This window comes from Haemaphysalis longicornis, unplaced genomic scaffold (genome assembly GCF_048455015.1).
Source record: "Haemaphysalis longicornis isolate Haplotype H1 unplaced genomic scaffold, Haemaphysalis longicornis Haplotype H1 scaffold_5, whole genome shotgun sequence".
NCBI lineage: Eukaryota > Metazoa > Arthropoda > Arachnida > Ixodida > Ixodidae > Haemaphysalis > Haemaphysalis longicornis.
In genome coordinates, this window is record NW_027526385.1 from 16,595,381 (window position 1) to 16,616,879 (window position 21,499).

The 21,499-nt window shown below is 49.7% G+C and overlaps 1 protein-coding gene across 1 annotated transcript in view; it reads left to right on the plus strand.

The window, feature by feature from the left end:
- LOC144137919 (uncharacterized) overlaps positions 1-21,499 on the plus strand; it is a 510,196-nt gene that overhangs the window by 410,088 nt on the left and 78,609 nt on the right. Inside the window, exons 14-15 of the mRNA XM_077669938.1 lie at positions 73-263; positions 2,050-2,199. Coding sequence (XP_077526064.1) covers positions 73-263; positions 2,050-2,199 — 341 coding nt within the window. The remainder of the gene's footprint in view (positions 1-72; positions 264-2,049; positions 2,200-21,499) is intronic.

Sequence of the window (21,499 nt, forward strand, 5' to 3'; positions counted from 1 at the left end):
GTTAAATTGTAGACGCGATGGAGACGCGGCGGTTATCGAGTCTCGACACACGACGCTCGGCGGTGGGTGCAGGTGGCGGCGGTGGCGGCCGGGTGTGCTACATGGGCACCACCGGTTCGCTGGACGACACCGGCGTGACGAGCGTGGGCGGCGGAAACCCCGGCAGGGACAGCCCGAGCGGGGGAAGCGTCGAGTCCCGGCACAGCAGTTCGAGCCTCGACTCCGGCCGCGGGTCTTCGTCCAGCTCGTCGGCCGACTCCAAGGTAACGCGCAGTCTTTGTCGAAACACTTAGGTCGGGCCAAAAGTGCGTAGCCCCCCCCCCCCCCCCCCCCGCCCTTCCACACACACACACGCACACACGCGCACGCACGCATGCACGCACGCGCATGCACTCACACATACGGGCGCACGCTCGCGCACTCACACATACGCACACACACGCACGCACACGCACACACACACGCGCACACACACACACATGCAAGTGCAAGTGCAAGTCCGTAATAAGTAATTGGAACAAGAATATCACAAAATATTTCTCTCACTCGCTTACAGAGACCGGTTTACAGGAAGTTTTTTTATTATTAGGGAGGACTTCTGCAAACGCATGCGAATGCAGCCAGGCAGTTTGTGGAAGAAGAAATTCCTGTAAATTTGCGAGACCGTGTTCCAATTACTTTTGACGGCACCTGTACACGTTTTACCTCTGGAGTGAGGTAGACAAGTACAGGAAGCTGGAAGAGAAAATAGACTTCTCTGTTTTTGTCATTACATGTGCTTTGAATTCTTTGTGGCGCAGAAATTTTTGACATAATCTGTACCCCAAGTTGGCGAACGAAGCAGGAGGCTGGAGGTATTACACTGTTGGGGAGGCCCGAAGCGCAGCTCGTAGCCTATAGGTGTACTTAGGTATTTAGAAGCCCTAAAGTTCGCGTTCTTAGAAATTTGGAAACTAGAAATTAGCTGAACAGTAACTAAAGGTGTTGGTGAAAACATATCTGCACCTACTGCACAGGTGCGCGTGGGTCTTTCCACAGTGCGAAACATTTCCAACCAATTTTCGCCAAAATTTTACTCCTTCCACCCTCACGTAATTCGCAAAGCTACGCGAAAAGCTTCGCGCGAAACATTTGGAGGCTTCTTCAGCAGTAAACAGTTCGGACGCAAGAGAGCGCAGATGTTTATTCCTAGTGTGTCGTCCGCGGTGGCGTTTCTCGACAAAGGCAGCGCCCGGCGGCAACAACAACGCGATACCCGCTGGCTCCGGTAACCGCAGACACGCGGCGACGCCACGTGAGAGACTGACTGTGAGCGCGCGCAGTTGCAGAAAGCGCGCATTGCACCGCGGACAGGACCAGTCGCTGTACGTCGCCTCGAGTGGAAGCAATAAACCCGTGCTTCTCCGCACTAGCATATTCGAAGTTGTAATATCTATATGTACTGCAGTAGAACGGACAATTGTGCTAGTTGGTAACTGTTCATCTTGGTGTTGCAAGCGCTCACAAAACAGGGACAGGTCGCGGGTTCGATTCCCGGCCGCGGCGGCCGCTTTTCTGGTGGAGGCCAAAAGCAAAAACGCCCGTGTGTAGGAGATTTCGGCGCACGTTAAAGATCCCCAGGTGGTCAAAATTAATCCGGAGCCCTCCACTATGGCGCGCCTCATCGCCTGCGTTGCGTCGGCGCGTTAAACCCAAAAATCAATCAATCAATCAATCAATCAATCAATAAATAAATAAATAAATAAATAAATAAATAAATAAATAAATAAATCAACAAAACAGGGACGAAGGTACAAAAAGAGAGACGACACCGTCTCTCTTTTCATACTTTCGTCTTGGCTTTGTGAGCGCTTCCAACACCAAGATGATCGATGCTGTTAATTGCGCCTTCCATGCCAATAATGATTATTAGCGTTGCCAGAGGTTTGGGCCCGTCTGACAAATGAATACACCTGCTGTGCGTTGTTTTGTGTTGTTATTTTTGTGTGTGCCAAGTTGCATAGGCCTACCTACCCGACTTACCTCTGCTCCGTTTCTCCCCCCGCGCAGGTGGCGCACCGCCTCTCGACGGGCAGCCACGGCTCGTCCAGCAGCCTGACGCTGACCAGCAGCGTGGGCAGCCACATGAGCAGCCTCACGCCCGAGGTGGTCGTCCTCTCGCCCCTCAACGTGGCCGGACTGCTCGTCAACGGGGTCGCGGTGAGCTCAGCCTCCTCCTCCTCCGCCTGCCTCCTTTGCGCCGCCGCTTTGAAGACGAACTTTGATCCGTTAAAGAGGCTTCCTTGTCCCGATAACAACGGTACCAACCTCATCGCAAACTTCGAAAAAATAACGGGAGATACTGAAGGAAATGGGTGAATCAGTGAATACTCCCCTAGCAACTTTCTGGTGAGGTATCTGTGACGTCACAGAATCTTATTTCGGCGATTGGCGACAAACAGTCTTGGTCAACGCCGAGATACGTGACTGGGCGATCGTAGTGGGGCCCCTACTTCCGTTAAATCGTATCGCCTGAATGCCAACGTGCAGTTAACACGCTGAAAATTATGTTCTTATTGGGCCTCCTCGATTATCACTCCCGGATCGTCCGCGGACTGCCCGAGACACGATCCGGCGCTCGATTTTCCCGTGTATTCCTATGGGGCTTCCGGTCCGAACGCAGTCCTCGGACTGCCCTCAGATCGTCCACGACGAGAATGTCCATTGCTGGCCCGTATGACGTCACTGCTTCTCATACCATGTAACTGTAGCGCGAAATTTGAAAGTTTTTATATAATTATTGCGTTTTATTTTTGTAAAAAGAACATCTTTCGTGGAATGGAGCTGAGTGAGTTACCAGAGGCTAGTTCGTTCAAATTGAACAAATTTGCACCGACTTATTATTATTTTTTTGAAGGGGGGGGGGGGGGGCGCTGTTGGCGGCCATGACATGTCCTGTTTGGGCTGTGTCAGCCGTTTAGCACCACCTAAGGTAACAGCGACCTGCCGTCGGCAATGGCTGTGTTGTCAAAAATAAAGAAAGAAAGCTTGGCTGGCCGTCATCGGAGTGCGACCAACTCGGAGAGCCAATGGGCCTATGGCTCGTGAAAGCTGGTGGACGTTCCTGTTCGGACAGTTTTGGCTACTGAAAGGCGGCGTATATTGAAGTATCCCATCTCGGATTTTGCAATCGGGGGGCTCAGCCGATTTTCAGGCATCGTACGGATAATTCAAAAGTCATGGCGACGAAAAGTGCTTTCAATGCTTCGCCGATATCGGGAACTGAGTTGTAGAACTGTGGGTCGAAACTATGAATTCAGCGCGTTTAGTTTGGCGCGAAAATTTGTTGAAAACTTGGTGATCGCCATTGGGAATGCACTGAGTGACGAAGCGTGCAATAACGCCGGCGGCGTTTGATCGGCGGTGCGGAAGGAGTGTAATGATTTTTCGTGATTTTTTTTGTGTGCTCTGTGAGTGCGCTCTTGGGCAGCGGGGAGTTAAAAGCCGACATGAATTCGAATGGAAACTTTGTTTGAACCCCATAGCATTTGTTGGCTTTCGAAGAATTGGTGACGAAAAACGTAAAATATAGTTTAAAAGCGTGAAATCGCTCGTATCAGGGATGGTCACCCTTGAATTTCGTATCACAATTAATGCTGCTTACGAAATCAGCGTTCGTTGAAGACGCAAACGAAATAAGTCGCGCATTGACACAATGTTTTGTGAGAGGCGCGTCCTTACGTGGAGACATTTTCAAATATAACGAAGAGCTTAACCTTTTATCATGTAATTAAAAGCTTCTTTCACAGTTAAACGGACAGTGAGCGCTGGGTTCTGCCCAGCATAAAGCGTACATCCGCTTTTGAGTATGGAATTTTTCCGTGAACCGTGGAGTCGGTGTCGAGGGCTTTGCTCGAAGCTAAAGAAAGCAAGATGTCCGACGCCGTCGACGCTCCCATTGTGTGGCAATGCTCCTGTCGTCGGCAGCTGTTGTCTGGCCCAGCGGAAATATCGCTCTCCTAAACGCCCACTCCCTAGTGGGCTACCTTGCAAGTGTTTCGCCGCTGCCGCGTCGAAATCGAGTTCCTGTCAATAATCGTTGTCGCCTCCAGCCTCTCCTGCCTGCCACTCACGTAGCAGTGGTTAATGCACACACGCACACACACGCACGCACATACACACAAAGACAGAAATGAGGGTTGGCAGTCAAGAAAACCTCGGAAAGTAAAGGGGAGGATATGGTAGGTCACTGAAACAGATGGAGAATTTGGAAAGAAAGAAAGTGGGGAAAAATTCCCGCCAGGTACCTTCGGATCCCACCTGGCGGGCATTTTTTCTCCACTTTCTTTTTTTTTTCAAATTCTTTATCTGTTTCACTGACCTACCATTACCTCCCCTTTACTTTCCGAGGTTTTTTTGACTGCCAACCCTCATTGCTGTCTTGTTTCAACGAGCCCCTCATTTCCTATTCTGATTCGCTATATATATATATATATATATATATATATATATATATATATATATATATATATATATATATATATATATATATATATATATATATATATATATATATATATATATATATATATATATATATATATATATATATATACAGTCGAACACGGATATATCGAACTCCAAGGGGATCGCGAAATAGTTCGATATATGAAAAATTCGATATAAAAAATATGGGCTCTGAGACATCACCTGTGGTGCACGACCACTTACCGATCGCCACATTCAAGAATAACAACTAATTCCGCACTCATGACGCAACAGGACGCTTTAATTCCGTGAAAAAAAATCACTGATCTTGGCCTGCTTCTTCTTCGTGGAAATGAAATTAAAGACGCTGGTCTCGATCTTCTCGAGGCTGCACAACTAGAAAATTCCAGCAGTACGCTGCGCCTTCGCACACCATGCACAACACGCACGCAAAAGAAGAACAGCGCGCACGTACCACAATAACTTTGAAGATAACAATTCCAAGGCTCTCTGAACGGAATCCAACAAAGCGCTCGCGATGGTCATCTCCGAGAGAAACAGTGATCTCCGAAAGGTGCGGAACAACTCGGCAAACAGCAGCAACAGCAGCAAAATGCAAAAGAAGGAGGAGCCCGTCAAGGCCTTCGTTCTCTCTTCCCTTTCCCGAGACGATATCGGGAGAAGACAGATCCAGAGAGAGAGAGAGAAAAAAAAAACTCTTTTTTGGCAAGCCAGGGAACGTACGCAGCGGAAAAAAAAAAAAAAAAAGAACGTGCGCAGCCGGGCCATCCCTACCTCGCACTGTCACATTTTCCGAGCGTTCGGGCTTGTGTGCCTATAGAGAGATTTAGCATACGGGGCTCCGTCCGCTAATGCTACGGCGGCCGGTAGCGGGGCCTGACTGGGCAAGCGCAAATTCGTTCCGGTAGGGGAGTTAGTTCCGCGAGCCAGTCTTCGCCATGCCCGCGCATTCCTCCATATCCTCCTCAACCTCAATCGGGGGTGCAGCGACCCCCGAAGAGCACCATCCAGCTCATGCGGCGTTCGATATACCCAATGTCGGAAAAAATACGGTTCGATATAAACGTACGAATTCCTATACTTTTACACAGAATTTTCAAGGGGATAATTTACGAGTTCGATATAGACAATAATTCGATATACCCGTGTTCGATATATCCGTGTTCGACTGTATATATATATATATATATATATATATATATATATATATATATATATATATATATATATATATATATATATATATATATATATATATATATATGAGTTTAGTTAAGAAGAAACATTCTCAGTCATTCTACTCCGTGAAGGTTGATGGCCAGGGAGATTGCACGCAGGACTATACGACGCCTCCCCATTGCGACAATGGAACACAAATGAAACTGCAAATGGAGAACGGCAACTTGTCCTGGCACCCCCACCCCGCGGAGCCGGAGTAAACGTAGACTGCAAGCGTTTGCACTGCCGACAGATATAGAATGGTGCTGACCAAGAAAGTTATGAACCTTGTAAGCTTGACGTCCAGATCTTGTTTGGAACGGCATGCGACTTTGATAGATGGTGACGATTTGTGATAACGCCGGGACGTTCGTTTTATAGTGCCTCGCGCTATGCAACGTCCCGCGCTTCGAAGACGCGTGGGAGCCTCACAAGTAGTAGAACCCGAGTATTGTAAAGCTTGGCATTAATATTTGCGCTCCTGGCTGGATCCGAGCCCACTCCGGATCCCACCCGGCGCGCAAATGTATCTCCATTATTAATCGAACGATGATTTCGCTGCGTTCCGCAGCAACTTCGCGCTATGTGGCAAACGTTGATACCTCAGTGCGGGGTACGTTTTCGTCTGTATACTCTGCTCCTGCCTTCCGCCTATCGTCTTCAGTTGCCGCTTGATTTAGTCGCGTTCGTGTGCCGTCTGAAGCGACCCATGTCCGCGCTGTTTTGCATTTAGGACCGGGCGCTTTCAGTTCAGGAATCGCGTCTAGCGGCGTGCTTTTTTTTTTTTTTTTTTTTTGAAGCCAGCGAAGCGTTACACATACGCCATCGTTGAAACACACGCTTCAAGGAACGCGTATGAACCGCCGCGTCCCCGGGCAATATTTTTCGCTTCGAGAGGCAACAACCTTTCTTTTATTTCTTCTTCTTTCTAAACCCACGCCTACGTAGAATGCAAGGTATAAAAATACCTGCGCAACCCGAAATGCAGAGCTCTGCGTTGTAGCCCTTGCGGTTTCCAGGCTTTCCTGCGGTGCTCGGTTCTCTTCGTGGAAGGCGCCCAGATTGTGCCGCTTGAGGCGTGCTGTTGAGGGGATGAATATTCGCAGCCTTGCCAGAGAAGGTTTTGATATATATTTATTTAAAATAAACTTCTAAGCGGGAGATGTGCGGCGAGGGCGCAGGTTTTCATTCTTTGTAATTCTTTCTCGTTCAGGTCGTGTAAGCGAAAATTTAACGTCGGTGCCCTGAATTCGGCGATTTCTCAAGCGAGAGGCAGGCACTCGTATCACGTTTATGATTTTCCGCTGTCACCACTTTGGCGTGCAGTAAAGAACCGAACTGATTTGTTCCGCAGTGTCAACGTAGCTCGCTGTCGGTATCTGGCGCGCTCTCCCGAACCGGGTATATTTTCGCGTGGATTAACTCGCAATTCGTCGGCTTTTCCGCATTCGGGTTTCGCGTGCGTACACACCAGAGGACTAAACATTTGCAAGAGCAAGTTGAACTCCACTTTCCGCCTCCTCTTCCTTTCTTTCTCACTAAAAGAGGGGGCATAAGAGGTATAGATCGCTCCGTTATGAAACACGAGCACTTCTTAATAAACGGCAACCCGAAGAACGCCCCCGGGGATCAACAGCGCTCTTTCTTTCTCGAGAGATCACATAGATCTTTACACTCAACAAAGCGCTCGAGCCCCAAAGAGGGAACAAAAAAAAAAAGTGGGGGGAGGGAGAGGTTGGTGAGATCTTTTTTGTTGTTATATGTACACACATAAGCCGCGTCTCCCTTTCCCGCGCCTCGGTTGGTTTTTCGCTTCCGTTTCGGCGGCGGAGAATAAGGATGTCGGCGATGGGAGAGGGTAAGGTTGAGCGGAGGGAACGCCGGGTCCCTTCAACCCCGGGTTTGACCCGCTTTTTTGGGGCGCACACCTTGCGTTCTATATTACGCCGGGGATCATTGGAGTTCGCCCTCCTCTGCTCTCGCGTGTGTCGCCGAACGCGTTCCGTACTCTTCCCTCGAGGGTTGGTCCCCACTCCCGCCGCTGCCTTACCTTCGGCGTCCCCGGCGACCGTTGGTATTGATTGGTGCCCCCCTTTCCCCACACGGCCGCTCGGTGCGATCCTTCTTCGGTTGTGGGGAAAGAAAAAGGGAACGCCGAAAAGAAGGGGTGGAATGAAGCTGGAGCGCTGGTAACGAAACGGCTTTGCGAGGAACGAACGCTACCGTGAGCAACGAAAAGCGGCGCGCGAGCTTTGTTAATGGGCTCGTCGAACGCATGGCTGTGTCGACGAGCCCGATAATGCCGACTCGTTGAACGCCCACCTCGCTACGGAGGAGGCATGCATAGGGTGATAAAAATATGAGAAACAGGATAGAACAAACGACGGATTCGGAGCTGCGTTACTTCCAGCGGCCCGAATTTGATTCCGACTTTTTTTTTTTTTTTTCGCAGGAGGCGAACACAGGAGTGCGCGCAAAAAAATTTTGCCGCACGTTTTCGAAAGAATCTTAAATTACTTTATTTTCGCGCATATAACCCGCACCTGCATATGATCCGCACCCCCACTTTCAGCCCGCCGGAAAAGAAAAAATCCTCGCGTATTGCCCGCACATTTGATACAGGAAAGGCTGCATTAAAGCTCAAGCTACACATCACATACTATGTAGACAGAAAAAGCGTATATTTGGCTAACCGAATACGCTGACTACAACGCGAAAGTCACAATTCACTCAGTGTCGCTGCTCTCGCTAGAGCTATCACTTTAGCCGCAGTCCTCACTGCTGTACACAAGGTCATCTTCACAGCACAACGCACATCGCCGTGAAGCTGTACTGTAGGAAAAGCCCCGCGCCTATTATCCGTACCCGTACGTTGCCATTGAAATTTTCGCTATTTTGGTGCGGGTTATACACGCGAAAATGCGCTAATTTTTGCCCCCCCCCCCCTCCCACTACGGCGCATTGTCGTCCGGGTGTAGTAGCTGCGGTCACCTGAGCCTCGAATTTGAAATATACCTTATGCCAGCATCAAGCGAAAATTTATCTCGTACGCGCGTGCGTTAGCACGGAATCACTGCTATCATCAGCCCTTTACCGTCCAAGGTGTGACCTGCGCAGTCGCGTATGGAACCATGTGTTATTTCCACCAAGAGGGCAGACTTACAATGGGATGAGGAACAAGGTTATGCGTCTTCTCGAGAAAAATAGTTCCGGGTTATCGTGCAATGAGGGGTGTCTGAGCGTGTGCGTTTGCTTACCGCTGTCGCCAAATCTGATGCTGTTGCCACTTACTTTGAAAGAGGAAGTGATAAAGGGAGAAAAAAAAATCCCGGGTGATCTCTATTAACGGGAACCTTGAGGAGGGGCGAAGCATGCTCTGTATAAGTATATTCTTGGCGCCTTTTCGTTTTTGCCGACTGAGACGAAACCGTCGGGGGGTAGAGGTATACAGCTTTGCTGTAAAGCCGTCTCTTGTCTTTGAAGCACACAGCGGCGTTCTAGTGCGAGGCGTAAACGAGTGTCCCGGTGTTCCTTCACACCTCTTGACTAACATTTCCCTCCTCTTCACTTCGCCGAGCGGAATTTCCTGTTAACGATCCGCACGGACAGAAGAAAGTGTTAACAGCCCCGCTGTTAAAAAAAAAAAGAAGAAAACATTGGGAGGGCCATTGCTGGGTCACGAAAGACTTGGTCGCACGAGACTGCAATAACCTCGATACTGAAATCAGGCTTGATTTTGCGCATCCGCGAAGCGAACAACTGCAGCAACCACAAAAGCCGAGCCAATCTAGTAACTGCAACAGTTCGAAAAAACGTCCGGCATTCGGATTTAGTTGATGGGTGTCGATCACTCGTCGCAGCGGCCTTGCTTCGACGAAAGGCTGTGTGCTCCGGACAGCGAAAATATCGCCGCCCGGAGACGATGACAGAAAGGGGGGGGGGCACAGTCGTTGCGTAAATGACCTCATTATCATCAACGGTTTAATTGCCCGCTGCTGGACGAAGGCGGCTCGCCTCAGTGACTTCAAACTCGGCCCCGATGCCTTCCCGACAGCCTAATCCATCGTTCTTTGCGCCCTTATCTCAGCCTCCCACCCGGTCCTGCTGCTAATGCCCTCGCCGCTCGCTATCTGTTCCGTCGCTGGTGCCCTTCATCTGTCTTCGACACCGCGCGTATCCCGTTGAGTCGGAATCCAAATATTGACGCGCTGTGTTATTCGGTCTTTTGTGCCGGATGCATTACCCGTCGTGTAGTCGAAGATACGTGGTTGCGTGTGGCTTGAGAAGACCAGAAAAGACCCTCCCACACTATCCTTTTGGGCGAGGTAACCTTGCTAATCTTGACCCAGGGTTTTAACACGAAATTGTTTCATTCCCGGATACACAAAGATTTCGTTGACGTCATATCCGTCACGGAAGTGACGCCAGTACAACGAAGCAAGCGGCCTGTAAAGGGTGCACCCTTGCACACAGGTCTACTTGCGGGGAAGCAACCTTTAGTTACGAAAGAGTACGCTATACTTAGGGTTGTTTGTTTTCACGTTTTATATTTTAACACGAAAGTGTTTTGTGCCGGGATACACCAAGATTTCACTGACGTCATACCCGTCACGGAAATGACGCCGGTACACCTTTGCCGAAGCGGGAAGCAACCTTTAGTTACGAAAGAGTACGCTATACTTAGGGTTGTTTGTTTTCACGTTTTATATTTTAACACGAAAGTGTTTTGTGCCGGGATACACCAAGATTTCACTGACGTCATACCCGTCACGGAAATGACGCAGGCACACCTTTGCCGAAGCGACCCGCCAGCAGGACGTCGCTCGCCAAGCACACCCACAAGACAGTCGCCGACCCGCAAATCATGCTCAGCTGCAGATTTCGCTGGACATTTCACTTTCGTGTTTTACCGATTCCTGACAGAGGAATCGACCACAGTTTTTTCAGCGTTGCGCTATCACATCACTTGAAGCAACGTGCGATTGTGTTTTGTTATCACAGAGTATTGTGTGTGGGAAGCTCCAAGCGGAAGTGTGGCAGTAGGGCCTCGACGCGTGGCCGTCGCCGTGGTCACGACCCGCACGTCGTGACTGAAGCGGCGGAAACATCTGCGTCCGAGCATTCCAGTTTCCGACGCGGGGCGGCAAAGTATCTAGAAGGTTGGACACGCGCGGAAGCGGCCGATCCAGCGGTAATCCGACAGCCAAATCGTCTCCCGTGCGCAGACGCGTCCTTTTCCTCTCATGTGTCATGTATTTCCCCTTTAAAGGGGTCATGCAACACTTCTTTTTTATCTATTTTTTTCGTAGTCGTAAATACTTGCAGAACGTAGTCAACCAACACGTCCATTACTTAGGTTAGGGGGTCGCAAGGTACCTACGCCAAGAATTACTGCCCTCTGCCCATGAGATAACTTGTTGAAAATATTTTTAGGGGCGAGGCCCCTCAGGAGCTGGGGCTTTTGGCGTCTCCTGCCGTCGCCGTCGTCGTAATCGACGACGACACGACGACGTCGTCATAATCGTCGTCGGCGCAAACTATGGAATAATAACCAAAACGAAGCCTTCGCGATAAGCAGGAACTGTGGTGGAACACAAAAACCGAACCCGGGAAGTGATCTTTTCTTTTTAGGGTCGAAGCCCCTTTGTGGCTGGTGCTGTTGGCGTCTCCTGTCGTCGTCGTAATCGTCGTCTCATGTAGTCATGGCACTAAAACACCGGGACACTCGTTTGCGCCGCGCACTAGAGAGCTTCGTGCTTCAAAGACAGACTTTTATAGGAAAGCTCTGTTCCCCCCCCCCCCTAATGGTTTCATCTCCGTTGGCAAGAACGCCATGGCGCCAAGAATACACTTATACACTGCGTGCTTCGCCCATCCGCAGGTTTCGCGTCAGTGGAGACGGCCCGGGATTTTTCTCTTTCCAGGTCTTGGCGTTCTCCGACGACCGCTCGAACGACGTCATTACGGCGGTGTAGCAGCCGTTGGTTGGCTTTGCTTCACTTGCAGCAGTGAACGGATTCAAAATCCGCTTGAAAAAGAAATCCCCCAGGGCGAAGCATAAACGGAAGGCGTATCGTATCGTCTGCGGCGAGCAAATCAGGCAGCGCCGCTCCGTGCTGGCGATAAATATAGCTTTCGCAGTGCACCCAGACGAGATGGAAAGAGTGTAAGCGCTTACCGGAAGTGCTGCGGAGTCCCCTTAACGTGGGAAAAACGGACAGATGTTGATGTATTTGTTTATATTACCCGCAGAATTCGAAGGTATTCACGGAGGGAGGAAGTGGGTCAGGTCCAACGTTACAAACAAAAGCGTGCGACGCAACGAGAATAAACGATATTGATAGCATCAGCCTGTTGCAAAAACAGATTAGTTAACGCTGGAGGAAAGGAAACGTTATCGATTGCTTCAGCTGCTGACCGAGAAAGGCGATACAAACTTGCGTGTGTGCTCGGTAAACGAATTAAAAAAAAAACTTGGTTGTAATGACACGATGGAACGTCATTTTTGCGGCGATGATCGATGCGGGACTCGTAAGATGGTCTCGACCGTAACATAGCTGCATAATCTCGAAGAACGGGATAATAATGGTAAATCTCGTTAAGTAAACGCGCACGGGATGCGTTCCCATGCCGCTTCAGGAGAGACAGAAATAAGCCTGACGTCGTGGATGAAGCATCGGTTAGGTGTGCGGTGATAAAGCAAAGCACAAAACGCGATGGCAGCGTTCAGCATTGGAAGGGCGCACTGGAAGAAAGGAACCGTACAGGAAAGGCAGGGAGGCTAAGCTGCAGGGTACTGCCCGGTTGACTACCCTGCTCATGGGGATGGGGATACGGGAATTGAAATGGATAGAAAGGACCCCAGGGCATAATAAAAGAAAGAAGAATAGTAAGAAAATTAAAAAAAACCCAAGGCGTGGCCATGGTAACTACAGAGACAGTAGAAAGAACGCGCAGAAAATAAGAAAATGCACAAAACTAATGCGTTACACTGACAAAATTGGTGAACTATGAACGCTGCACTGTGTATAGTAATGTCCATACAATCGTTCCGATGGGCCCGCGTCTTTCAAAAAGTGGAGTAAGGCTCTTGTAGCTTTTTCGGCCTGTGACGGACAACGCCTACGACCCGAAATAGTCTGTGCTGCAAAGGGGTGGTCGTCGAGTCGGGCAGCTCGCGAACGGGGGTTCAGCTATCTGGTTTGCCTAGTTGCCACTGACGCGTTCCTAATCCAGCCTTGCTTTAGAAATGAAGTGCTATCTCTCTCGCTCGCTCTCTTTCTCTCTCGCGTGCGCGATAGGAGCGTCAGGACGTAGCGTGCGATGTGAAACAATACTGCGCGGACGGGCTGTGGTGGCCAGTGTGAAGGAAAAAAAGCCGAAGCCGTTCATGGGCGATCGGTAGATAGCAAAACATGCAATCTATACAAAGTAACTATTCTAGCAGATTTTCATACCTACCCATACAATATAAAACTGTGAGCGGATCGGAAAAAAAAAAAGTGCAACGTAGAGGAGGAGCAATAAACTCTCATTTAAGAGCAAGGTGCTGGTGTGAGGAGCACCCACTCGGGGTGATAAACAAAATTACTCACGAGGATTTGCAGATTCTTCGATATAAGCAGTGATTCGGAGTACCGGAGTTCCATGTAAACGGGCCCGAATGCACAATTCATGGTCATGAACTGCCTGGCCTGTTGTGCTTCCTTCGCAGTGGCACATAGTGCCAACGCTGTCCTCCTGGTATAAAAGAGGTTTCTGGGTTCGGGAGTATGCGGAGCGGAAGCGAGATAACGCAGCCAGCTCGAATATGAGCGTTCACCTACAACCAGGCCCGTATCGCCCAGGTGCGGTTTCTTTGCGCTTTAAAACCTCCAGGTTACTCAACAGAGATTATAGAACCCAATCTCTGCTTTTTCTCATTTCTTGGGTCTTCCTTACGTTATTGTTCTTCTTTTTTTTTTTTTTTGCTTCCTTCAATATCGCGAAGGTCTCAAGCTCGCATCGCATAGTGCCGCCTGCTAACTGCGCCGGCGATTTTTTTTTCTTGTCCGGTGGGTTTCTTTGCTAACTTGGCGGCAAGGCGATAACGGAACAGCGATGACACTCCCGGCTCTACCCTCTTTGCATTCCGTTTCTTTTTTACTCGTCGCGCTGTTTGGCTTCCGCTTTTTTAACTCGTTCAGATCGCTCGCCATACCCATCGACAGCCTGCCTTGTATATTTTTTGTTTCGAAATGTTTCCTTTACCTTCATATTTTTTAAAACTTCGCGCAATTCTGTTGCCGGGTCTTCTTTTTGTCAGTTTTTTCCCCTGAAAAATAACGAATCGATCCGCGTTTGCGATGTCTCCGCATAAATGACATGAATTCGTGATCAGTGTTTGCCCTGCGACATTTTTTGGGTGTCGCTCTCCTTTTCCTTTTATTTTCGGCTGCTTTGGCTCGACGGAGTAGCTGGCGGCTTAAATGGGTGTAACCAATTTTCTTGAGTAATTACACGAGACATGGCGACTGCCTGTCCGTCCCAAAATGAACGGGGAGAAAAGTAGCAAATCAGAGGGAGGGTAGAGAAGTATGGAACTGCCCGCCGGCGGCGTTATGCTTGCCCGGGAAATTTGAAAAGAAAAGGGAAAAAAAGATACGAAAACGAGGCGGGAAGATGAAAGACTACGAGCGGACATGATCTATACCTCGCCCGATATGTCGCTCCGGCGAACGATTACTGGAGCGGAGCCTGGCGGTGCTCTAAATTTGAAACGCCGCGCTTGGTCGGGCAATTTTAAAATCAGAAAAAAAAAAAAGGAATATTCGCAGGTCGTTGGTTTCGGCCAGGCAATTATCGTGGTCTGTTTCTTTTTGTTTCTTTTTTTGGGGGGTTGGGGAGGGGGCTTGGTGGGCCGTTTTTCGTGTTAGTTACAGTTGATTGGGAAACGCTTTGAATAACGTACACTAACGAAAAGAAATAAGCATAAAATCCCCACATGTCACTGAACTTGGCAATTTGAACGAGGGTAAATCTTGCGCTTCAAATCATATTTTTAAAAATCTGCTTTCAAGACAAAATAAGACATAATAAGACAAAATAAGGCCATGGAGACAGCATGAAAGTTTGTTTTATTCGAAAGGTTTGGCTTTGAGTAGTGCCCCCAGCGCTTGTCCGACAGCAAACGATGCTTTATTCACACACACACAAAAAAAAATGAACAATCTAAGGCAAAATTTTAGTTCTGCCGCTAAATCATGTTTCTTGACGTCAGCGATGACGTATCCAAGGCACGTGGTTGAAGCGATTGTTTCAACCACCTGCCTTCAACTGTTTCAACTATATATCGCGCGCTTGCTGAGGCGGTGGCGCCCTCTCTTGCGCTAAACCGGATTTAAGCAATTAAATGAGAGAAAGACTGACCGTAAGTTGTCATCGGGCCACTCGCCGCAGCAACCTAAGAAGTCTTCCAACAAGTAGCCCGAGACGTTGGAAAGCGAGTGTCGCGGTGTTTTAGTACCGTGACTTCATGAGAATACGACGACATGACACGACGACGACATGAGACGCCGACAGCCGGAGCCGCTAATGTACAGTGGTGATCTCGCTAAGGGTGAACACGGGAGCGCGTGGCTGCCGGTACTATCAGAGCAGCCTACCGTGCCCAGAGCGAAACATCACGCATGCGCTGTGCGTGCCGAGTGATATTTCGCTTTCAGCGCGCGCATCCCGTCATCGGAGCGTCTGCTCGTCGTCTGCTATGTTGCGTCTCATCGGCTAATGGCAGCTTGCTTTGATCCGCGATTCCTGGATTATTGCATGAAAACGCCCAAATATAAAAATGTAAAGGATGATAGTTTTCTCCTGTACATTGAATGAAGGTCGTAGCGCCTGCGCCACTTTTGAGCGACCACCGTCGAAGCCTTGAATTGCGTGCTTCTATATACATTTAAAAGACTTTTTGTAAGCACTTGCAAAAATGAAGTGCTGTTAAAATCTGCGTGATGTATTGATTGACTCTGTTTGAAACAAGTGGGCGAGTTACGCTGCTGTGCCGAAACCACTGTATTGGAGGTAAAGAACGAATTACCGCCCACACGGAAACATTTTTCATCTGGATTCTAGTTTCCACTGATCCATACAGTGCCTGATAGCTCCACCGCTACACGCGCGATAAACATAGCAGACGACGCGCAGACGCTTCGATGACGCTGTGCGCGCGCTGAAAGCATAGTCTCGCTCGGCACGCACAGCGCATGCGTGATGGTTCGCGCTGAGCACGGTAGGCTCCTCTGATAGTACCGGCGGCCACGCGCTCCCGTGTCCACACTTAGCGAGATCACCACTGTACTTCGCCCCTTACCGTTTCTTCTTGCATTAGGAATCGAGTTGTAGACGGTACAGGAAAACTAAGGCAGTAGGTGCCCTATACCGCGTGTCCATTCGTCCGTTGGAAGCAAAAATGTACAGCCACGGAAAAATGAAACGCGAACACGAAAATATGAACCGGAATACACATATAGCGCGATTTCTTTCTGTGAAAGCCAAATTTAATCATGGCTTCGTAACAGTAACAAAGTCTGGAATTGTTGCTTTTCAAATACAGTTCCCGACCGTTTTTTTCTTTTTTTTTTTTTTCGGACTCCGAAATTTCGGACTGGCTGGATATTCCGGACTTTCCCGATAAACCGCCAGTCGTCCCCTATAGGAGTAAGGTATATGAACAACGGATATTTCGGACAAAGTAAGGCCAAAAGTTCGACTTTTCGGGCAAAATGTTCCGCGACAGAGCCACGGTGCGACTCCAGAGCGACATCATTTTGAATCCTAAGCCACCTGGCTTGCTTAGGATTGGATGAGGAACTGCATGACTCCCGCCGATGTAACTAACTTTGATCTTGGAGGCCATAATTTTGCATGCATAGTCCGCGGCGGAAGCAATCTCGAAAGCCAGAAACGGGTTATACGTTGCCATAGTTGGACAAGAACGCTTTCGAAGAAAACGTTACGTTCTTACACGAAGGAGGAACATAAGGCAAAGAACGCTTTGCGACTTCTTCAGTCCTATTTAAATGAAATAAAGTTCGTTTTCTGAACTCGCATATTTTTCGGACTACTCATTTATTCGGACTTTTTTTTTCGTTCCCCTCCGGGTCCGAAAAATCGGGCGGCTAATGTATACCACAACCGCTTCATCATGTGGTTTCCAAGAACCGTATTTTTCGATTTCAGGTGATTGCGTCTTTTCTGGTTCATATTTTGATATTCGCAATTCATACGCCCATGACTGTACATAGTCGCCGAGCGCACACCGTGGAAACAAGTGGGAAGGTAATGGCGCCCTGTCCGCTGCCTGTGTCCGACCCGCGCATCCGTACCTGGCGTAATAAATAGCACGTTCCGGCAAGAGCGGGGAGGTGGCAGCGTGCCGTTGTAATCCGTCAGCTGCCTGCCTCACTCAGGGGGCGCGCATCCGTCATTCATATCTATGCGCATAACACAGTCCGGCCGCGTGATGCGTCACTGTCGCGCGCATTATATGCTATTCGGATCGCGTGCGAGTGCCGCATATATGCAGCACGCGTTCGCGCCTCTGTTACGAGGCCCCTTTCGGGGCTCGCGTTCGTATCGCTGCGAGCTGTAGGGCATGCAGGTCTCTTGCGTTCGTGTTATGCTTTTTTTTTTCTTTCTTTCTTCGAGGGGCGGGGGTTATGCGATCATCTTTGGCCGTATTTTTGTTTTCGTTATACTTGTTTGTCTGGGTGCCAGTTCTCGTGAGTGCTAGCGGTCCTTTGTTACGGAGGTCCACTAATTACAGTAGAGGTCCACTAATTACAGTATTACTAATTACGGGTTCGTTTTGTGATGCATTACGTATAAGCTAGATCGCGTGCGTCTTCGTACGAGCAGAGGGGCACCTATACTCGGGAACAAGTTAAGAACATCAACGGAAGTTGCCGCTGTGCCTCATTACCGCAGCCGGATGTTACTCCGCGCAGCGCAAGTAGTGCGTTACTGGGAATATTTTGAACATAGCACGAGCCGTTTCCGGGATTTTTCGGACTTAATGTGCTTATAAACTAGTGCAGCGACGAGAAACAAACTACGTGAGAAAAGGCAGATGGTACGACGCATTCAGAGTAATCTCCTTTCAAAACGCCCGCCCGTTGACATCCGGGTCTGTCTTAACTTGTTCCCGGGTCCTTTTTTTTTAGCCGAAGCTCTAGTAGGGCGTCCAGAAAAAAAAAAAAATCACTTCCCGGCTTCGGTTTCTATGTTCCACCAGAGCTCATGCTTATCGCAAAGGCTTTGTTTTTGTCATTATCCCTTAGAGGTACGTCGCAAGGCCTCGCCAAAATATACCAAAAGGATCAAAGTTTCAGTTTTAGTAGCGGAACATTTGGCTTGACACATGCGAGGTTATGTAGATCGAAAAAAAAAAAATCGCCTGGATTCGACGAATGAACCAAGTACGGGAGGGAGTGTTTCCTGGCTTGTACAGCGCACATGCGAATATGTCGGCTACATGTGAAGTGTACGATTATGCGAGCTGTATTAGCAGCTTCGTGCAAAGATACTGGGACGGGATTTAGGGGGCGTACTTGTTTTGTAACACGTATGCATGGACGCGAATTCGGTTCCCAGCCGCGTTGGCCGCTTTTCAGATGGTGCCTGGAGGCGAAAAGCGGGAATGCCGCCGTGTGTCAGATCCCCAGGAGGCCGAAATTAATCCGGAGCACCCCACTACTGCGCGCCTCGTAGCCGAAGTGTAGCTTAGAGGCATGAAATAACCAAAATTTGGACACTTGTAGGAGCTTTGACGCAAAAGTTAATTTGCGACCGCGACGTGCACGGTTCTTTTATCACCGTAATAATTATTGCAATTGTTGCTGTTGCTGTCCTTTATTATTCGAGGGAAGGCCATGCGGCCAAAATAGGGGTAGGGAAAGAAGGGGAAGGGAGGAGTAGCCCAGTTAAAAAGATGATGCGTCCATGGAAACAGCACAGGGTATGATATACACTAAACGCTCACTATACCAAACTCGTCACGGCAGTATATTGAATTCGTTATACGCGATACTTCGTTACAAGCGGGCATGGCTTGCTCTTCCTGCCCTGAAGTTAGAACCGCGTGAGACTTCGAATAAAACGGCGATTAGAATAAAGCGACGTCGTTGTAACGAGTGCTTGCTGTGTGTTTTGTATTTTCGAAGGCACAGTCTTCAAGTTATAGGACACGTAGAAGGAAATATCGTTTCCATTCAGAGCTCTGTGCCACAAGGCCGGCTAGCTTTCCCTCTGCAATTCGTAGGGCCCACGGTTGGCGCGTCGCAGATTATCGAACGAATAACCCCGTTCTGCCATTAAAGTGAACGTTGTGCCAAAACACCCGTGGATCCGAATAGCCCCGGGAATTGCCTGATCGGTTCGACATTGACTTATGCACACCGCTTTGATGCTGTAATTTCGAGTATAATGTCCTAACTGGCCTCAGAATATCTCGTTTCACTGTTTTGCCGTCACTTCTCGAGAATGAGCTTTCCAAAAAGAGGAACGCGTCTTTATGCCTCTCCCAAAGCCGGACAAATGGATTGCGAGCTCAGTCAGTGTGTGCTCTCTTTTCAGCCTGACGTATATTTGCCCAGGGCTCGCAAATTAATTAGCTTCCATTGTTTCCTCTGCGTGGTTCAAGAAAATTGATGGTGTGGGAGGGGGCTCGTATGGGGGTAACTAATTAACTCCGCTATTGGCTTCACAGCCCGTCTGGGTCTCGCCTCACCGCCTAACTTCAGAAGCGCCATAGTGCGATGTTAGTGTGTAACATTTAGCCGCTCTAATGTCACCTTGCACGTGTCGTATGTAAATATACGTGTATCGTATGCTGAGGTGTGCCTGAATTCTGTTTGCTGGCAGCTACCCATAGCAGTGAAGCTGACCTTTGCCTGGGATCCAGGAGGACGTAGGGACTGAAAAAATCATAAAAATTAGAAAGGTCCTAGGGCCTCCATATTTTGATATAAAGCGGCTGATTCTGCCCCTGAGAAAACGTCTTTCCCAGCTATGCGTTTGTGCTTGCAGGTGAAGCCAGATTTAAAGGAATCGGTCTAAGCTTGGTCTTTGTAAGCTGGCTATCCCACATTGCGTGTTATGCCGTGAAGCATGGCCGCTTACGGAGAGAGTATGACAACAAGTAAAAGCTGACACCGACCACGAGTGTTTATAAAACCGAAAAAGGACGTTTCGGCTCCCGCACGGGAGGCTCACGTACGGGAGCCGAAACGTCTTTTTCCGTTTTTATAAACACTCGTGGTCGGTGCCAGTTTTTAATTGTCATGCGTTTCCCCGACCAGGAAGGCTTCCGTCCAACTCTTGATTTCACGGAGAGAGTATGGTTATGCTCCCTCTCCACTGCCGTCACCTCTTTCTGGAGTCGTGTGTATTTGGCATCTCACCCCCCACCTCACTACACCCCGACATTGCGCAGTGTCGCGCGCTCTTCGGCGGCCACCTGTGCGGCACACTAGAGCCTGCGTCGTGAGTGGCGTAGCCGCGGTATATGATAAAACGTCATTGTCTCTACCCACCAATCGCGTCTGTCATTAGTCTGGGACGTAGAGATCGCGCCACTGTCCTTATAATTCAACGTTGCAAACTGCGGAGCGCTGGGCGGTCGGGCTGCTTCGTGCCTTTTCTTTCCACTCGCTGCGTGGTGCAAGGTCACCTCGGGGCGAACTCTCTCGTTCGTTCTTTTCTTTTAGTGCGCATGATGTGGCAGCCATGATTTGAGTGCCGGAATAAAAGCGCCGTCAGGCGTGATGCTCGCTGCTTTTATAAACCACGCGCGCAGCGTCCCTAATTGCGCCTTAATTGTGTGCTCCGTCAGCGAACAAAGTTCTTCCTTCGGGAGAGCAGACGATGCGATTTCGCCCGGCTGCTGTATATATCGCAGACGATAGAAAAATAAATCGGATAACTGCAGTACCCCGTGCGCAAAGGGGGGAGAAAAAGCGAGGATGAAGGACCCCGGGGGAGCGGTGGCCGGGTATACGACCAGCGTTGGCACATTTTTTCGCCCGCGAAATACGAAATGACAAAAACGGTCGGGAAACGGGGAGCGGGGAAAAAAAAAGCGCGGAGACGTAGAGTGAGGAGAGGACGGAGACGAGCGCTCGCGCTGCGCGCATGCGCGGGAGGATCCCTGTGACATCACCGTGAAGGCCAGTTAGCGCCCAAGGTCCCACGTGACACGGCGCGCATGCGCGGGTTCCGGACGGTGACGTCACTGCCGGGCCGGGGGCCCCCGTCGCCGCCTCGGCCGGAGAGTCTCCATTGTGGGCTTTCGCTCCGGGCGAGCCCGGGTCCGAGCCCCGCGGGAGAGGAACTTGTTTTTCCTTCTCGTGGTGCGCGTCGCGAGCGAGGCAGCGGCGGCGCGTCGTCGAAATGCTGCCGCCTGCATCGGTGATCGTGACGTTTCCGTTGCTGCCCCGATTGTCGTCTGCGTCGTCGTCGTCGTCTGCTCCGGAGTGCCTCGTCGCCGGCAGCGCGTGCTTCCCCGCAAGACTCGTGGTGGCGACGCGTTGACAGCTGCTGTTACCTGGTGTGATTTGCGCGTGCGGTGCGCTCCGTTCGACCCGGTTCGAGTCGGCGCGGGTGGAGACTTCTGGGCAGCGTTTTTTTTTTTTTCCTCTCACTGTTCTTTACGTCTGCTACTTGCTTTCCGCGGCAGACGTTTCTCTAGCTTTGTTCTTTTCCCTTTCTTTCTTTATCATCTACGCCTCCGCGCAACCGCTGACGACGTTTACGTCTA